General features: G+C 41.3%; 1 protein-coding gene across 1 annotated transcript in view; it reads right to left on the bottom strand.

Moving 5' to 3' along the window:
* The window catches only part of LOC109030401 (NACHT domain- and WD repeat-containing protein 1), a 92994-nt gene that overhangs the window by 39722 nt on the left and 34571 nt on the right, over positions 1-18701 (bottom strand). The window contains exon 2 of the mRNA XM_019041344.2: positions 8374-8519. Coding sequence (XP_018896889.2) covers positions 8374-8519 — 146 coding nt within the window. The remainder of the gene's footprint in view (positions 1-8373; positions 8520-18701) is intronic.

The following is an 18701-nucleotide window of genomic DNA, read 5'->3' as shown; positions in this document are numbered from 1 at the left end:
AATTTGGCAACATTTGAATGTTCATACAGCGTTTTTCCTTAGCACAGTAGAATATGAATGCACCATCTTAGTAGATCCGAGAGTTGAATAGCTTTCATCAAATAAAACCTAAATCAATTGGCAAAAATATTTTTTACTCGACGGTATGATTCTCGTCTAGGGGAGCGACATTGAATTATAAAAATAAGAGAAAAAAAAACATAATTTTTCAGTTTGCGAGCACTGAATTTACTTTTATCTTTTTTCATACTTTTCATCCTGCATACCAGTCGCTTGAAACGAGACTACGTTACCCGCAGTTCAAAGAATGTCAATGTATGTTTTAAAAAGTGTGGGTTGTCGGATGCTCAAAGCCCATTCGTGTGATCTCTGCGGTGTTCAGTGAAACTTCGTCGCAAAAAAATGTCGGCGGAAAATTCGAAGCACATATCTCACGCCGCGCGGCGAAAAAAGAGCTCGCTGAGGAACCGCACGCACGTGACGTATCGCAAACGTTGCCAAAGTTACGGAAAAAATCACTGACTTTATGATGACAAGGTGGTAAAACGTAGAGTCCCTTTATAGAGAGAGTTGAGACGATGCGGCTTGTGGATGTCACAAACGGGAATAAAGATTACACAAACCGGACGGTTTTTGTAATCTTTGATTCACCCATTCCAGAATTCATATTTCCGTCCCCTCTTTCATTCCATTTCTTCCTTGTCGTACCCCCAATCCCCTAGTCCATCCCAGTTTATACTCTTTGCAATTTGTGAAAAATGAAGATTTCACTCCGGCTCAAATGGAGACTTTCTGCAGTTCAAATAGAGACTTTCTTCGGTTCAAATGGAGATTTTCTTCGGTTCGAATGAAGATTTTACTCCGGCTCAAATGGAGACTTACTGCAGTTCAAATGGAGACTTTCTTCAGTATGGAGATTATCTCCAGTTCAAATGGAGATTTTCTTCGGTTCAATTGGATATTTTTTTTTTGGCCGACGCGAGGCTCCGGCAACGCGGGGACCGGAGTCTCGTCGGGGGCAAAAAACGGGAGAAAAGCGAAAAACCCGTCCGTTCCCCGGATTGCGATAAGCGGAGAGCAAACAAAGGAACGTCGAGTATTGGTTGAGATGACGTCATTGCAACTCGTCGAAATGGAGGGCGGGGGGCCGAGGGAGGGGGAAGGGGGTTTCGCAGGGATGAGGAGCGATACGCTCGGCTTTCCCGGTTTTGGCGCGGCTTCTATTCGCTATTCGCCCTCGCCGGCCCTGATTCGCGATGCTCCGTCGCACGCTGGGCTGAGTCGGTAGGAAAGGTCGGACGATAGCTGGAAAATTTGAAAGCTTATGGCCTGGTTACACGCTCAAATTTCCATCAAATTTCGATCAAAATGATGACCAAGATGGCGGTCGAGAGTTATCTAGATTGATGAGTAAAATTAATTAAAACAGCGTGTTGATTGAAATAAGCATGAAATAAGCACGGTTGTGTGGAAATCAGATGACGGATGAGCCCCTCAGTTCCATCATCTACCATCGAATTTTTGCAGGCCTCAGAAATTTGATGGTAGATGGTGCGCACCAGTCACCATTTGATCGGAAATTGATGGGAATTGGAGCGTGTAACCAGCACATTATGTTTTCGAAAAAATGAAACAGAGAAGTTCAAGAGTTGTTTCATTGGTTTTCTCCTGAAATTTACTTGCAAAAATACTCTTTGAAACTGGTTTTGTTACGAAAAGAACATCAAAATTTGAAATTTTAGCCACAAATGTCATGTCCGATCTCTTCTATTGGCTCGCTCCATTGTGCGTCAGGTCGGATCTTGGATTCTGGAAACATTAAAAGCTCACAAAAATGTGAAACAAAACAGTTTAAGAGTTATTCCCTTGGATTTTCCGTTAAACCTACTTGCAGAAATACCCTTTGAAATTTAATTTGTGATGAAATGAACACGAAATTTTGAAATTTTAGCCAAAAATTTCATGTCCGACTTCTTCTATTAGCTCGTTCCACTGTACGGCAGGTCGGCTATCGGATTCTGGAAACTTTGAAAGCTTAAATTTTCGAAAATATGAAAGACACAAGCTAAAGGGTTGTTTTAGTGGGTGTTTCGTGAAATTTACTTGCAGAAGGGCCGTTTGAAATTGAATTTGGGACGAAATTAACATAAAAATTTGAAATTGTAGCCAAAAATTTTACGTCCAACCTCCTCTATTAGCTCGTTCAACTGTGCGGCAGGTCGGCTATCGGATTCTGGAAACTTTGAAAGCTTAAATTTTCGAAAAAATGGAAAAACAAGTTTAAGAATTGTTTTATTTGTCATTCTGTGAAATTTCCTTGCAGAAACGCCCTTTCAGATTGAATTTGGGACGAAATAAACATCAAGCTTTGATATTTTAGCCAAAAATTTCATGTCCGACCTCTTCGATTAGCTCGTTTCACTGTGCGTCGAGTTGGATCTCGGATCGCTAACCCCCGCGTTTTCTGATCCCAACGTGGTCGCTGTTGAGAGCAGATCTAGCTTCAGTGATGGAGGCGTTGGCTACAGGAAGGGCATTCTTGGTTGCGGTGGTTTGGAATCTTCACTGCTAATTTATCCTACAGATATATTCTATATTCCGTAAATTTTCTGAAATTTCCGGTTTCAGCATTGTAAAATCATAAAGGAAATCCAGTAAAAGTTTCAACGAATTCAATACATTTGATATGATTACGATGAATGAAACTTTTGCAGAAAAGATAGCTTACGCTGATGATCTTGCCATCATAATTGAAAGCAAATCAAGACGAGAACTGTCAAATAACACCAACCAAGTAACTACCGAAATAAATGATGAACTTGTTAAGGCCAAATTAGCTCTAGAGCCCACCAAAACAGAAGCCCTTGAAATCGTTGGCAAAAAGAAACAGAGAAGAAAATATAAGTTTAAAGTTGTAAATCATCCTATAACACCTACTCCTTCTATGAGATACCTAGGCGTTTGGCTCGATGAAGATGGCACTCTCAGCACGCATTTCAAAAAGATATCAGAAAAAGCCTCCTCTGTCATTAAGTCTTTTAGTTGCATTCTTCCTAATATAGATGGGCCCACCTTTATGAAGAGAAAATTTATCGCATCTGCAATTCTCTCAATCATTTTTTATGCGGTTAATATCTGGGCTGCACACAAGGTATCAAACAAAAATAAGAAGCTCCTAACTAAGACCATTCGCCCTCTCAAACAACGTATATGCATGGCATACAGAACAGTTTCGAACACAGCTCTTGACATGATTAGTGGCATTCCTCCCATAAATCATCTAATCAACGAAAGACTCAGCCTCTGGCATAAGGAAGCAGACAAATCGAACATAAAAGCCGCGACCAGAAGAGATTGGATCCTGGAATGGCAACAAGATCCTTCAAAAGATGCCTGGCTCAAGAGACTCATCATGGACCCGGAAAAATGGCTCACCAGAAGATTTGGAGACGTAAACTTCTTTTTAACTCAGGCTCTAACTGGACACGGCGCTTTTAATAATTACCTCCATCGAATGAAAATATCATCATCCCCCTTTTGCCCGTACTGCCCAGATGCTCTTGACACTCCGGAACACTCTCTTTTCACGTGTGGAAAATTTACTTCTGAAAGAGACCTTTCAGAGACAGAAATAAAAAAGACATTTACCATCGATAATTTTCAAAATTGCTTATTAGAATCTAAAGATAGTTGGTTTAAAATTTGCACATACATAAAAACAGTCCTTAGCATCAAAAAAGAAATGATAGACAAACAAATCTATACCGATGCATGCCAACAGGCGGATCCCGGTGTCGCAAATCTAAACCCCTGCTGATTTCCAGTAACTCTTTTTACTGTTTCTAATTTTCAGCTAAATTAGCTCCCAAACTATATCATAGTCCTATATTATTATTGTTCTCTAAATCCTTATTTACTCACTTTCATTGTAAGTGTAATTTTGTAATTTTGTAACTATTCTCAAGCGACAAAAAAAAAAAAAAAAAAAAAAAAATGAATGAAACTTAGTGGAGATTTCGAGATACCGTAACCAAGAAATGCCCTCCCTGCACCCATCGCTTCGATTTTGGTCTACTGTCAGTTTCAATTTCATCAGTGATGAAATTTCATGAAAAATAAAATTGCAAAATCCCATGAAATATACATCAGGAAATATTAGAATGTAAGAAACATTTATTTCAAGATCGTGGATTATCAGCTGACACTAATTATCAAGACGCTGCCAGGAAACTAAAGAAGCATCGTTTTTCTCGGATACAGTGCGTTACGGACTTTTTATGAATTTTTTAAAGAATTTTTAACCATAATCTATCCCTGATTTTCCATGATTTCTAAGAGCTCACCTTCTGATGAGAAACCGAAGTTTTCTCCCTCTTTCCCGGGATTTGCTTGGGGAATAATGTGTCGTTCGATACTTGAAAATCAATGTTTTTTCATTTTTCAGTCAATTCTTTAGCCAAACACGAGCAACTCACGCTTCCAAACCGCCTTCATTGTTTGGCATATGCAACACGCACGATTACCGAACACGTACAGTTGCATCCCGGCCCTGATACCATATTGATTGCCGAAGAGCGAAACCACGTATCTCCATTGGTGCAGTACTTCAAAATTCCCGCTCCTACATTATATTTTCGAGGAGGAACAGAATCGCCCTATTTTCCTTCGAGCTTTTATGTCCATGTCTTTGTCCAGCAATGTCAATAATCACCCTGCAGTTATGCTACAGTGCAACCATCCTAGATCCGTGCTTTATCCATACAATAGACACAAAGAATCTGATTGCTTTAATTAACTAATCCAATTTTCCTCACGAGTGCAGACTCCCCTAAAACTTCTGCCGTACTTAGTAAGAACGCCGTATTAACCTTTAGGCGTGGCCAAATTTCCTTTAATAAAACTCGAATTTCCTGGTAAACTTATAAATATACTTCCTCCAATTTTTTAAATTATTTTGCTCGCAATTCACCGAAAAGTCCTGAAAATTTCAAGGGAAAGTGTACATGACTTTCCTCGAGATGAGCATTTTATCGAGGGGAATTTGGCATCTCTCGAAAGTCAGGGTTGCCACAGAATTTAAAAAATGAAATTCCCTGAAATTTCCCTGACACACTTTGGTGAAATTCCCTGACAGTTGAAGATGCGACGGATGGTTAAGAACTTAAGGAGGCATAATTGAAAATAGTTTTCTGGCAAAATTTCTTGTTCAAAATCTCAAACCCATTCTAGAAAGCAAATGAACGCGATTGAAAAAATTTTCCCTGACATTTTCGTCATTTTCCCTCACTTTTTAAAATTCCCTGACAATTCCCAGTTTTCCCTGACTGTGGCAGCCCTGCCTTTAATAAAACTCGAATTTCCTGGTAAACTTATGGATAAATTTCTTCCAATTTTTTAAAATAATTTCGCTTGCAATTCCACCGAAAAGTCCTTAAAATTTCAAGGGAAAATATTCATGACTGTCCGCGAAACGAACATTTTATCGAGGGGAATTTGGCAACTCTCGAATGTTCATACGCCGTACTTCCTTGGCACGGTGGAAACAAGCATTGTGACTTCTGAGCTCTCTTACACGGGTAGGATTTCTGCTTTTGCTTTGACCTCAAGTTCGCAGCATCCCCATTCTGCGGAGGGCAGAAACCCATAAAAATACCCATCGCCCAGACCGGACATTTCTCGCGGGCCGGGGGGTTGTGCGATAGGGGGGCAGGGAGGGAGGATTCCTTTCGGCCGTTATGTGACCGCCGTTAGCCGGAAGTCGGGGGAAAATTGAGTGCGAAGTTTCGTAGAGGGTCCCCACGCGGCATCTGCAACTTTTTACTCCCAAGTTCCCCGCATCGTGACGTCAACGAAAATCCTTCCGCGACGTTGGCGACGATGCCAGATCTGGGACAAAAAATGGACCACTAGACAAAGTACGAATTTAAGAATTCTGATACATGTTTCTTCAGCAGAATTTCAAGTAGAACACGACTCTTGCATTGAAAATTACTAAAATCAACTCCTAATGGAGATGTTGCATGTGTGAGGGATTTGCGATTTGACCATTGATTCTCAAGTAAAAGTTCACGAGAAACACGATGGTGCCACTGGTTTTCTCTGAAATCATCTCCCAAGCTCAAAAAAAGCTCTCAAGTTGAGGCCAAAATGGAGGGGATATCCCACGCTATCCTGAGAATCCACCTCTACATCAAGACAAACTCTCCATGCAAAGATAGGGAGCAAGTACATTGGCAGGGTGCCGTGTTTTCAGTTTTGGAGTCCCCAAATAAAGTGGCAGCCTTGTCAATGTATTTGCTCCCAATCTTTGCATGGAGAGTTTGTCTTGGTGTAGAGGTGGACTCTCAAGATAGCGTGGGATATCCCCTCCATTTTGGCCTCAACTTGAGAGCTTTTTTTGAACTTGGGAGTTGCTTTCAGAGAAGACCAGTGGCACCATCGTGTTTCTTCCAAATTTTACATAAGAATCAACAGTCAAATCGCAAATTCCTCACACATGCAACATCTCCATTAAGATATTAACCTTTTAGTTTTACATTTGTCACGGGAAATTTGAATTGCCCGGTCAAAAAAAACACGCTCTACGTGAGTCAAATCGCGCACCACAACGGTTTTGGCAGGCCTCTCAATCAAGTACATTGTTAATTTCCCACCCTTTATTGTTCAAAGTGTAAACGATTTGCTACAGCTGAGCCAAAGCGTCAAGTTTGAGATTGCTCATATTTTCGGATCGCAGAGACTGCCACGGTACCGTTTGTTTCGCGATCCGGCGTGCGTAGACCATTGTGTATTCATGAGCGGAATGTTTGAATTCATGCGTCAAGAAACATTAAATATCTTGGTAAGGAGTGGATTTCAGTAATTTTCGTTGTACGAATCGTGTTCTACGTGAAATTTTGGTGAGGAAACATGTATCGGGATGCTAAACTTCGTGCCTTGTCAAGTGGTACATTGAAATCGTTCTCTCTTTTTGGATCCTCACGACACTAGGCGCTGCAGCGTATGGGTGAAGCGGTGAGAGTTTAGAAAATCAAAACGCCTTCACTTGCGTGCGCATGCAACATGGACATCCGTCGAGTTCAAATAGTTGCATCTAGGATTTCGTTTAGTATTCGTCACACGCCATAATTATCGGGGGGTTTTATGTAACAAAGGATGTAAAACAGGGATGTTGTTTGTCGCGAACATTACTTGACGTATATCTTCAGTACAAGCTACAGGAATGGAATTCCATTTCTTAAGAAAAAATGTGCTGGGATGGTTGTCTCTTGGGTGATTTTGAAACCCTCTTTAATCTGTGCTTTGCTGGTGCCCAAGTGGTGATTGCACAAGAAGACAAAGCGATAGACAAAGAAGAAATAGGGAGCGCCTATTAGTTTGGGTGGTTCCTGTAGACTAAGGGAGAAAATTTTGGACTACTCGTAATTATCGGGTCCCCGTGAGATGTCGTTAGTTAGTCTATTATCCACCACCTTTGTTCATTGCAACCACCCGCTTCCTCCAATAGGATCCCTCCATATCCCTGTTATCTTCTTCGTTCATAGTTTTGTCTACCAATTTCAACAATCAGCCCGCATATCCATTACGCAAAAAAAGACACCACGTGTTGCAAGTATTGCATCTTCGGCGAGTAACATTTTTCAGACTAGGCATTACATTCTGCCGTGCTAAGGAAGAACGCCGAGCCTTCAGACGTTGCCGAATTTCTTTCGAGAAAAATCGAATTTACTGGGAAAATTGTAAATAATTTCCCCCTACATTTTTCGACAATTTCGTGCCCAATTTAATCTGAAATATCAGAAAATCTCAAGGAAAATAGCTTAAATTGCGTCAAAAATACATGTTTCGTCAAGGGAAATTTTGCACACTGGAAAAAAAACACACATTGGATCTAGAGTCCAGACTCTTAAAAACATCGACAAGAAAAAATACTCTTGATTCAATCGGATTTTTGCTTGAATCAAGAACCAAGCCTCTGAATTTGAGTGGATTACCTTTCGATCTAAGCAAAAATCTGATTGAATCAAGAGTATTTTTTCTTGTCAATGTTTTCAAGAGTCTGGACTCTAGATCCAGTGTGTTTTTTTTTCCAGTGCAACTCTCGAATGTTCATACGGCATTCTTCCTTAGCACGGCAGCATTAACCAGCTACAATCTTAGCTCTGGATTAGTGGCGTGGCGTGAATTTCGATACATCGATTGTTGTGCCATTTAAACCTATGGGAAAGGATCGTTAAACATGGTGTTCGCAGCGAACACCTTAATAATCGATTCTTTACCATAGGTTTAAATGGCATAACAATGGATACATCGCAAATCACGCCACGCCACTGCTCTGGATCTCAAATAAAATCGAAGGAAGGGGGTTGTTACCTGAGGCACTGGCTGGTGGTGGAGCGGGTTGCGTCTTCTGAGGTCGCGGGGGCGGAGGGTGGTGTTCGATGGTGGTGGAAGACTTCTCGGCCGGCCGAGACTCATCTCCCACCCCCTCCTTCTCCGCCACGTGGTACTGCGCCGAGCTGCAACAAAAAATACAAAAAGTTCTCAGTAAATATCACTAACAGTCTTTACAAAGGTTTTTCCGACTAATGTGCGACAACAGGGTGTCTAATTTTTTTTTTCATTTTTGGAAATCCTGATGAAGTCCTGATTTTTCCTGATTTTTGACTGCTAAATCCTAATGGCATAATTTTTCCACATCCTGATTTTTTGCGGAAAAAATTAGGCGAATATAGCTCCACAAAAATAGCTCGATAAGAAAATTTGATCGGATGGCCGATTTTTCTCAAATCCTGATTTTACGACCGATTTTTTCTCAAATCCTGATTGACCTCAAATCCTTATAGAATCAGGAAAATCCTGATGCTAGAAACCCTGGAAAATATACTTCATGAATGTTCGGAAAGCGGAGGATTTCTGCACGGCAATGCATAATGCAAATATGTTAACTCTGGTGTAAGCGGTGAGGCATCGCACGAAACTGAAGGCGTTTTCGACTGGCGACGATAGTTTGCCGTAGCTCACGAACAAATGCGTGCGAATTGAAGGAATCAGTGGCGAGGCGTGCATAATCAATTACCTGTCTATAATTTCCATGTAAGCTGTGGTAAAGAATCAATTATTAAGGTGTTCGTTGCAAACATTCTGTTTATCGACCATTTTTCATAGGTTTATATGGCAGATTAATCGATACATCGCAAAGCACCCCACCCCACTTAAAGGGGTCAAGTAAACTCTTATACCTCCTGATTTCTTTGAAAATGAGTTAAGAGCCACCTTCCAGAAGAAAATTCCAGACCTTCTTGCGGAATTCCCGCACATTTTCAGTACTTCCGGACCTCCCTTAAAAAATCGGTACTATTTCCGGACTTTCCAGAAATTCCAGACTTGTGGACACCCTGAGATCGGACACGAAATTTTTGACCATAACTACACATTATGATGTTTATTTCGTAACATTTTAAGTTTCAGGGGTAGCTTTTAAAAGAAATTTTTACGAGGAAACTAATGGACCCACTTTTAGAGCCTCAAAGTTTTGTATAAACGGAGTTATGAGCGTTTAAAGTTTCCCAATTTTGTCCGACCTCTCCCATTGACTCGATCCGCGCGGCATCGTAAGAACTATCCGCGGAGATAAGTCTCAGAGCGTGTAGGACTTTTTGCATCGCGGAGCGGGAAGGGCGCTGAGATAGCGCGGCGGGAAGCAGTGGAATTTTGGCCCGCGAGGTTGGCAGCGACGACGGCGGCGGGCGGCGGTTGACGTTGACGTCACTAGCGGCGAGTGATGACGCAAATCGGCCGCCCGCCGCGCAACGCCGCCACCCCCTCCAGGGTTCACGCCCTTGTGAGTTTACTACATGGTACTCGCGGTGCCCTAATTATTGCACCCCCGCCGCCGCCCCGCGCCCCCGGCCCCGGCGCAACCCCCCGCGACCACTTCCACGCACTCCAGCCCAACTTGGAGCCCCCTCCGAGGCCGGCTTCTCCGTAGCGAGGGCTTTTTTAGCCCCCGACGCACGACGCACAGAGAGGTCGGACAGGACATTTCTGGCTAAAATTTCAAATTTTGATGTTTATTTCGTCACAAGTTCAATTTCAAAGGGCATTTCTGCAGGTAAACACGGAAACAGGCCCGCCACAAGGGGGGGGGGATACTGGGTCCTTGGTACCGGGGCCCGGGCCCTGGAGGGGCCCGTGACGCAGGTGGCAAACCACTACGAATTCATGTGTAACCCTTGTCTCGTAGGGAAAAGTGAAAAAATTACCCTAAAAATTCCGCAAAAGGTGAATAAAGTTTCAAAAACACGCTAGAGTACTATAAAATTTTTCTTACTTTTTTAGAGATTTTCAAGATTTTGAGTATATGTAGAATGCTATTTTTAGTAACTGTGTTTCATTTTCTTCCGTTGTCGGATGCTAAGAGGCTCCTTTCTGGGTATCCTCGACTTCAATGGCTTAACTCCCTTGCCATAGACGTACGAAAGGGGAGTCCAGGGGGGCCCGGCTCCCCATAGAATTGAAAATTATCATCGGCCCCCTCAAAAAAAATTTATAGATGTTTTGAATGCAACAATTCGAAAGTTTTTGGTGCTGAAAGTAAACAAAAAGGCGTAATTATTCTGCAGAAATTGATGGAAAATCTCCACCATAAGGGCTTCATAATGCATCCAAATAGATTTAAAATTTCAAAAATTTCCCGGGGGAGGCCCCCCGGACCCCCCCCCCCCCCCCGTGCTAGGGGCCCGGGCCAGAAAATTGGTACCAGGGCCCGAGATGGGATGTGGCGGGCCTGCACGGAAAAGCCAATGAAACAACTCTTGAATCTCTTTGTTTCCTATTTTTACAATATTCAAATATTTTGCTAAATTTTAAAATTTTGTTGTTCATTTCGTCACAAATTCAATTTCAAAGAGTGTTTCTGCAAGTAAATACCACGAAAAAACCAATTAAACGAATCCCATGGACAAAAATCGAAAATCAACTTTCAAATCTACCGAGTTCACCAGAAAAGAACCAACGGCAACATTGAGTTGAAACCAAAGACATAAAGACGGAGTGCTCGTATCTACAAGCACGGGGAAAAAGTGAAGCCTGGTTTGGCGCTGAGTGCTTGTGTGAGTGTGTAAATGAGCGCGAGAATCCATGGCGGCAAACGGAAATTTGATTTGAACTTGTCCTCTTGATTTTTCCACATTTTTTCTTCTAAACGTGTTTTAAATGCCCAACGTACGTACGTGTTGTATTTACGATTAAAAATTGGTTACAATCACGTTAATTGCAGCATTTTCAGTCGCTATATTGAGCGCCATAACTCCTAAATACGTGTATTTAGCGTATTGCCACTTTTGACTTATTGTGCCAGCTCTCAGATGCATGTAAGGTCAAAATTCAGTGAACAAAGGTCCAGAGGAGCTTAATTGAATGAATATCTCATGCCTTTTATGGTTCCGTGCGTCTAATTTTTCAGTAACTTTGATTTTTTTCCAAGCCGCTTGTGGAAGTTCCGCACTGTGCGACGGCTTCAGCCTCTAGGAGAAAGGGGTGAGTCGTGTTTCGAGGGTGCATGTCGCAGCCGTAAACGCAGCTGAAGTGGATCCTCAGACTTAGCGCGGTGCATTTTGGGTATTTACGGAATCGCTGGAAAGAGGGGGTTTTCCTAACTCGGACTAAGTTGAGAAGATCCGGATCACGTCAGTTTTCACGCGAAAATTGAGTTGAGTGATTTTAGGCTGGAACACGCATTGCATCCAAAAACAGGAAGAGGACTCAATGGAGCACTAGACAAGGTACGAATTTAAGCATTCTGATACATGTTTCTTCACCAGAATTACACGTAGAACACGATTCGTGCGACGAAAATTACCGAAATCAACTCCTAACAAAGATATTAACGTTTTTATTTCACATTGGTTACGAGGAATTTGAACTGCCCGCTCATAAGAAACTCAAAGCTCTACGTGAGTCAAATCGATTACTACAACGGTTTCAACAAGCTTCTCCAACGAGCGATGTTCATTTCCCACCATGTGTTGTTCAAACTATTAGCAATTTGCTGTAGCTGAGCCAAAGTGTCAAGATTGAGGTTGCCGGATTTTTATATCGCAGAGACTGTCATGATAAACGTTTAGCGCAGGATACGAATCACGTAGAGCATTGAGTTTTCATGAGCGGGTGGTTTCAATTCACGCACCAAGAATCATTATAGTATATCTTCAGAAGGAGGTGATTTTGGTAATTTTCGTTGTGCGCATCGTGTTTTACGTGAAATTTTGGTAAGGAAACATGTATCAGAACGCTGAAATTCGTACCGTGTCTAGTGGTCCATTACAGTGTTGTAAAAATCGTGCATATTCATGTTTATCTAGAAAAGACGCAGGGAAACAAGCTGTCGACGACACCTATTAATTCCAACAATCAGCCAGGGGGCTGATATAAGAAGTATGGAGCGATCTTAGTCGTTGCAAAAGTTGGTCCTTATAGACCAAGGGAGAAAATGATGGACTGACTTTAGGGTCTCTCACGGGTTGCCGTTAGTTAGTCTAATATCTAAGTTTTCTATCCATTGCTTCCACCTAGAGTGTCTGTATAGCGAGAGTATGGACAGATCGCTTCATGGAGGTCTTAGGGCCCAAAAGTGCAGTCATCCCTCTAACCAACTTCTACCATGCAAAATTTCACTGTCAATTGCAGAGTCTGCAAATTCCAATTCTAACCAAGATGGCCAAGAATGTACAGAAATGAGCGTTCTTCCGCAAAAATGAGTAAATTTATGCAAACACTGAATCAAATATGTGCGTTATAAAGGACGGTTTTTAACAATAGTATTAGTAAATCGTTCTGGATAATTGAAATTCATAGGTTGGCTGCATTTTTGGGCCCTAACTTTATTCGCAGAAGCATCGGTGAAGGCTTGATGGATTTTCGGAGTTTCACATCTGTCCATACTCTCGCGATACAGGTACTCTACTTCCACCGATAGGATCCCTCCGTATCACTTTTGTCGTCTTCTTCTATAGCTTCGTTCATCGATTTCAACAATCAGCCCGCGATGATTTTAGCAACCCTATCCTTCTAAATCCAATCTGCATGAATTAATTTTTTCCCTGCGTAGATTCGGCGACACTGCGAGCGGCGCTTAGGACTGGCGCTGCACTTAGTCTAGCGAGACGGCATGGGCAGTAAATCGGTCAAGTCGTATCTCTGACCCGTTTAAAATCGTAATTATTCTCCTTCTGCTCTTGTGAGCCCGATCGATTTTAGTGCGCCTTCCTTAACGACTCCGTTCTCCAACTTAAAGGGCGTTACGAGACGTCTCGTCCTCGTCGAGTTCCTCTTCGTGCCGCGGTTCTTCCTATCGTAAAGCGAATTTTCGCGATCGAATGTCATTCATCAAACGAATTGATCAGTGCTGAGTGATGCCGATGATCGGTGATGTCAGGAGCCAATCAGAGCTCAGATTTTTTTCCTAAATGAAATTAAGAAGAAAATAAGAAAACACGAAACACTAAAACACAGAAATTGTGAAAACACCAGACTTGAATTGACAAAACACAACAACAGAAAGAGATGACAGAACAAAAATTCTGGTGAGAGATGAAGTTTCTGACATCGATTGCATCAATTCAAAAATCGAATTCAAGTCCCGAGGTGAATTCGAAATTTCAAATTGATGGATTTCAACGGTCTCTGGTGAGACCAACGAAGAAGTCGAATATCATTGAAAAAAAATGCACAATCGTCGAATATCATTCAACGGTGAATGATATTCGATCGCGAAAATTCGCTTGTACTCTCCAGATCTCCCGCTCGATTTCGCAGTCGAAAGGGAATTTTCAGGGTATTTACAAAAAAAAAAAAAAAAAAAAAAAAAAAAAAAAAAAAAAAAAAAAAAAAAAAAAAATGGGAAATGGATGTATATTTTTGAGCCTTAGTTATCTTGAGAAAATTCATCTGTTCTGTTATCATAATCACAGTGATTGAGATTATTATTAGATTAATTTCATATGAAATCAATGGACTACTGGACAAGGTACGAATTTCAGCATTTTGATACATGTTTCTTCACCAAAATTTCATGTAAAACACGATGCGTACAACGGAAATTACCGAAATCACCTCCTTACGGCGATATTTAATGATTCTTGATGTGGGAATTATTAAGGTAATCGCTGCGAGCACCCTGTGTATCGATATTTTTATCAATCGATTTATCGCAAAGCACGCCACGCCACTGAAGAAGATAAAGGGAAACTGTAGCGATCTCACTGGTGGAAGCGAGTGGTTGCAATGGACCACAGGGGGTAAGTAGAAGACTGATCAATAATAGCAACGAGAGGCCCTACAATAAATTAGCTCATTACTCCCTACTTGGTCTGAAACAACCGCCCGTTTCAACCAATAAAGATCGCTCCAGTTTTTTTTCGTATTCTTCGTACATCAATTTTAATTGCCAATCCGCAAACCCAGTCGATTAGATTCGACCGGAAGCAGCCTAGTTGCATTTCACATCCTTCCAACTTCATTTTACAATTAGGAACTACAATTTCTGTACCATTCATAAACGCACTTATGTGAAAAGAAAGCGAATGGTATATATATGTATGTTGCCTCTACAACTTCTGGGCCACATTTTGCAATTAAGAACTACTATTTCTGGCTCAATTTAAAAAAAAACAAATGTGCCATTGGTTGATAAGGTATTCCTTTATGCAGAAAGGTGTTTTTATATATAAGCCAGAAATTGTAGTTTCTTATTGCACAGTGCACTGGTGCAGTCCATTTTGCTATGGACGAAGGAAACATAGGAGAAATGGAGCGATTCGACGACAATAAATTATTATATAAAACTCTAATTGACTTGAAAATTACTTCAACTGCGGGCTGATCATTGAAATAAATAGACATAACTATGGACAAATATTTTAACTCCGCAGACGTGCGTGGTATATTTCGACTTTTTGAGGGCATTTTTTGAATCTGATGTTTTCATCGCTCGCGCGGTACACAACTTCACACAACACACTCACACACACACAACTTTACAACTTCACAAGTAGCTGTTGTTACTTTCAGAAGCCCATATCTTCGGGCGATACAAATATTTCAACCCCGTGGATGTGCGTGAAGTATCACGCCTTTTGAAGGCGTTTTTATGATTTGATGTTTTTTAATGTTCACAGTTGGAAAGTCATATGTACCTATGGAGGTAGCTCTTGTTTATTTAACGGAATAACGATGCTCTCATAAGCTTTATTCCTTATATGCCAATGAGATCAATGTAGAGTTCTGCAGGCTGATTAATGAAATTGATTGTTAAAGCTATGGACAAAGGGGAAGTGATGCTACTCTATTGGTGGAAGCGGCTGATTGCAATGGACGAAGGAGAGGTAAGCAATAGATTTACTAACGGCAACCCACGAGAGACCCTGTATTTAGTCCATCATTTTCTCCCTTGGTCCACAACAACCCGTTCCAACCAATATGACTGCTCTATTTTCCCTTTGTCTATAGCTGTGTCCATCAATTTCAATAATCAGGACGCAAGCATTTGAAAGAAATACTTGATTCGTCTATTTGCTTGCTACGGATACATCGAACACAACAAAAATATATACTGCAGCCGCTAAATGGACCACGTTAAACAAAAAGGAACCAAAGCCAAATCGCATATCACCATTTAATTGGGCACTTCAGTTTTTTACGGAAAAACGGTTGTGCGGATTTTTGTGCAAATTGTAGTGAATTTTCTGCAAAAAGCGAAGCGAATTCCTCAAACTTTAGAAAGGAGTCCGCACAAAGGTTCTCGCGTAAAACATCGAATTGCCCAGGAAAATTTGGCGATGGCTGATGTGACTTGGTTACTTTCTGCTGAACGCGGTCCAAATCCAGGGTGTCTACCAGTTATAAAAAACCAAAATTGGGGACTTTCGGGGACTTTCAGAGGTGTTTTTTCAAGAAAATCGGGGACTTTTTTCCCCGAAATAGTAGTAAGGCGAAAAAGGCGTATTTTATACGACTTATTTTACAAGTCATGTTGAACCGATGAAAACATAAGAAAAACCATGCACCACTTCAGTTTTTTTATTCCTGATTATACCGCGCCGCCGCGGCTGGTGGGAAAATTCGAAAATGCCGGTGTTCGGAACGATCTTTGTCATTTTTTGGGGGCCTGAACAAGAAAATTGGGACTTTCGGGGATATCGGGCACACCCTTCAAAATCGGAGATAATTGGGGACATTGGAGACTTTTAGTGACCGATAGACACCCTGAAATCAGACTATTTCCGGGCTCTGTAGTCTGTTTCTCAAGAATTCCGCGGAAAATTTCCCTCTCGAGGCGATTCCCGGAACTTTCCGTCTCCTCCGGTAGAGTTCCTTTATACTGAGAGTCAAGACAACACCCCCTCGTGGAGTCACAAACGGGAATAAAAATTACAGAAATTGGACGTTTTTTGTAATCTTTGATCGGCCCATTTTCAAATTCCTTTCTCCGTTCTTTCTCTCATTCCGTTTGTTCCTTGCCGAACCCGTAATTTCCTGGTCCATTCCAGATTATAATCTTCGCAATCGGTGAAAATGTAATCTTTATTCCCGTTTGTGACACAGTGAAGGCCTAAAATACAGGAACCAATCAGTAATAGATTCACATTCTCTTGACTCTCAGTATAAAGGGACTCTATCCTCCGGTACAACAAAAGACCCTTAACGGCGCGACATGGCAACCCTGCGGGGAGACGCGTGGTGATTTGATCAAGTTTGAAAATTAATTCAGGAAAGTGATTTCGCGCTGTCGATGATGACGACGACCACGTCGATGGCGGGGATGGACCGGGGAAAGGGTTGCGTCGCACACTGGAACCAACTAATCAGAGAACTCGGACATGAAATTTTCGGCTAAAATTTCAAATTATCATGTTTATTCCGTCACAAATTCACTTTCAAAGAGTGTTTCCCAAAATAAATTGCATGAAGAAACCAATGGAGCCACTCTTAAACTATTTTGTTTCATAAATACGAAAATATTAGAGTCCCTTTATACTGAGAGTCAAGACAATGTGAATCCATTTCTGATTGGTTCCCGTATTTTAGGCCTTCACAGTGTCACAAACGGGAATAAAGATTATATTTTCACCGATTGCAAAGATTATAATCTGGAATGGACCAGGAAATTATGGGTTCGGCAAGGAACAAACGGAATGAGAGAAGGAACGGAGAGAGGAATTTGAAAATGGGCCGATCAAAGATTACAAAAAACCAACAAAAAACGTTCAATTTCTGTAATCTTTATTCCCGTTTGTGACTCCATGAGGGGTGTTGTCTTGACTCTCAGTATAAAGGGACTCAAAAAATATGAGCTTTCTAAGTTTCCAGAATCAGAGATCTGACTTGCCCCACAGTTGAACGAGCTAATAGAAGGGGTCGGACATGAAATATTTGGCTAAAATTTCAAATTTTGATGTTATTTCCTCCCAAATTCAATTTCAAAGGGCGTTTCTGCGAGTAAATTTCACGGGAAAACCAATGAAACAAACCTTAAACTTGTTTTTTTTTTCATATTTTTGAAAATTTAAGCTTTCACCAAAGCGTTTATAATAGCTTTTTAAGGTAAAACCAATGAAGCCACTCTTAAACTATTTTGTTTCATAAATAAGAAAATATAAGCTTTCAAAGTTTCCAGATTTTGTCCGACTTCTCCTATATTGGATCGGTCCCATGTGCGTCGGTCGTCGAACGATGCTGTTTTCCCTTCGATCACTCGAAGAAGAAGAAGAAGAAGAAGAAGAAGAAGAAAAAAAGAAGGAGGATGAGGAGGAGGAGGAGGAAGAGGAGGAGGAGGAGGAGGAGGAGGAGGAGGAGGAGGAGGAGGAGGAGGAGGAGGAGGAGGAGGAACAGAATAACAGAATAAATCGGACATGACAGTTTTGTCTAAAATTTCAAATTTTCTTGTTTATTTCGTCACAATTTCATATTCAAAGGATTTTTCCGAAAGGAAATTTTTACGAAAAACCAATAGAGCCACTCTTAAACTATTTTTTTTAATAAATACGAAATTATAAGCTTTCAAAATTTCCAGATTGTGTTCGACTTCTCCTATTGAATCGGTCCAATGTGCGTCGATCGTCAAACGATGCTGTTTTCCCTTCGAAACACCCCTACCTTCACCCCCTTCCGTCGGTCAACGGCCAGCGAACCCTTGAACTTTCGTCTGCAAGCCGGACTTTGCCTATCGCCGGAAGGAGCAGGGTTGCATCAACCCTTCTTTTGCCCCTTTCTGTGATAATAGGACTTCATTTTGCAATTAGGAACTACAATCAATAACTCATTTGTAAAAGCACTTATTTCCATATTGAAACTGATGGCATATGCGTTGTTTCTGAGACGAGCTGGAAATGATAGTTCGTAATTGCAAAATAGTCGAATGGAACACTTAAAAGGATAAAAAAGCACAACAGCTGTACTACATTTTGCAGTTAGGAACTGCAATTTCTGGCTTATACCTATAAAAATTGAAGGCATAAAGAAACTGTCAGTCAAAACCCTAAAATCGGCTAAATTCAGAGAAATTAAAGCAGAGTAGTGTTAGGAAAAAACCCTCGCATTGGCTACAGAAATCGATAGCTGTGTCGAATGCGTGTGTCTAATGTGCTTTGCCGGTTGAAAGTGCGGGTGTGATTCCTGCGAAACGTCCCGGGCATTTTATT

This window comes from Bemisia tabaci, chromosome 9, assembly GCF_918797505.1.
Source record: "Bemisia tabaci chromosome 9, PGI_BMITA_v3".
NCBI lineage: Eukaryota > Metazoa > Arthropoda > Insecta > Hemiptera > Aleyrodidae > Bemisia > Bemisia tabaci.
This window is presented reverse-complemented; position numbering and strand designations above follow the sequence as displayed.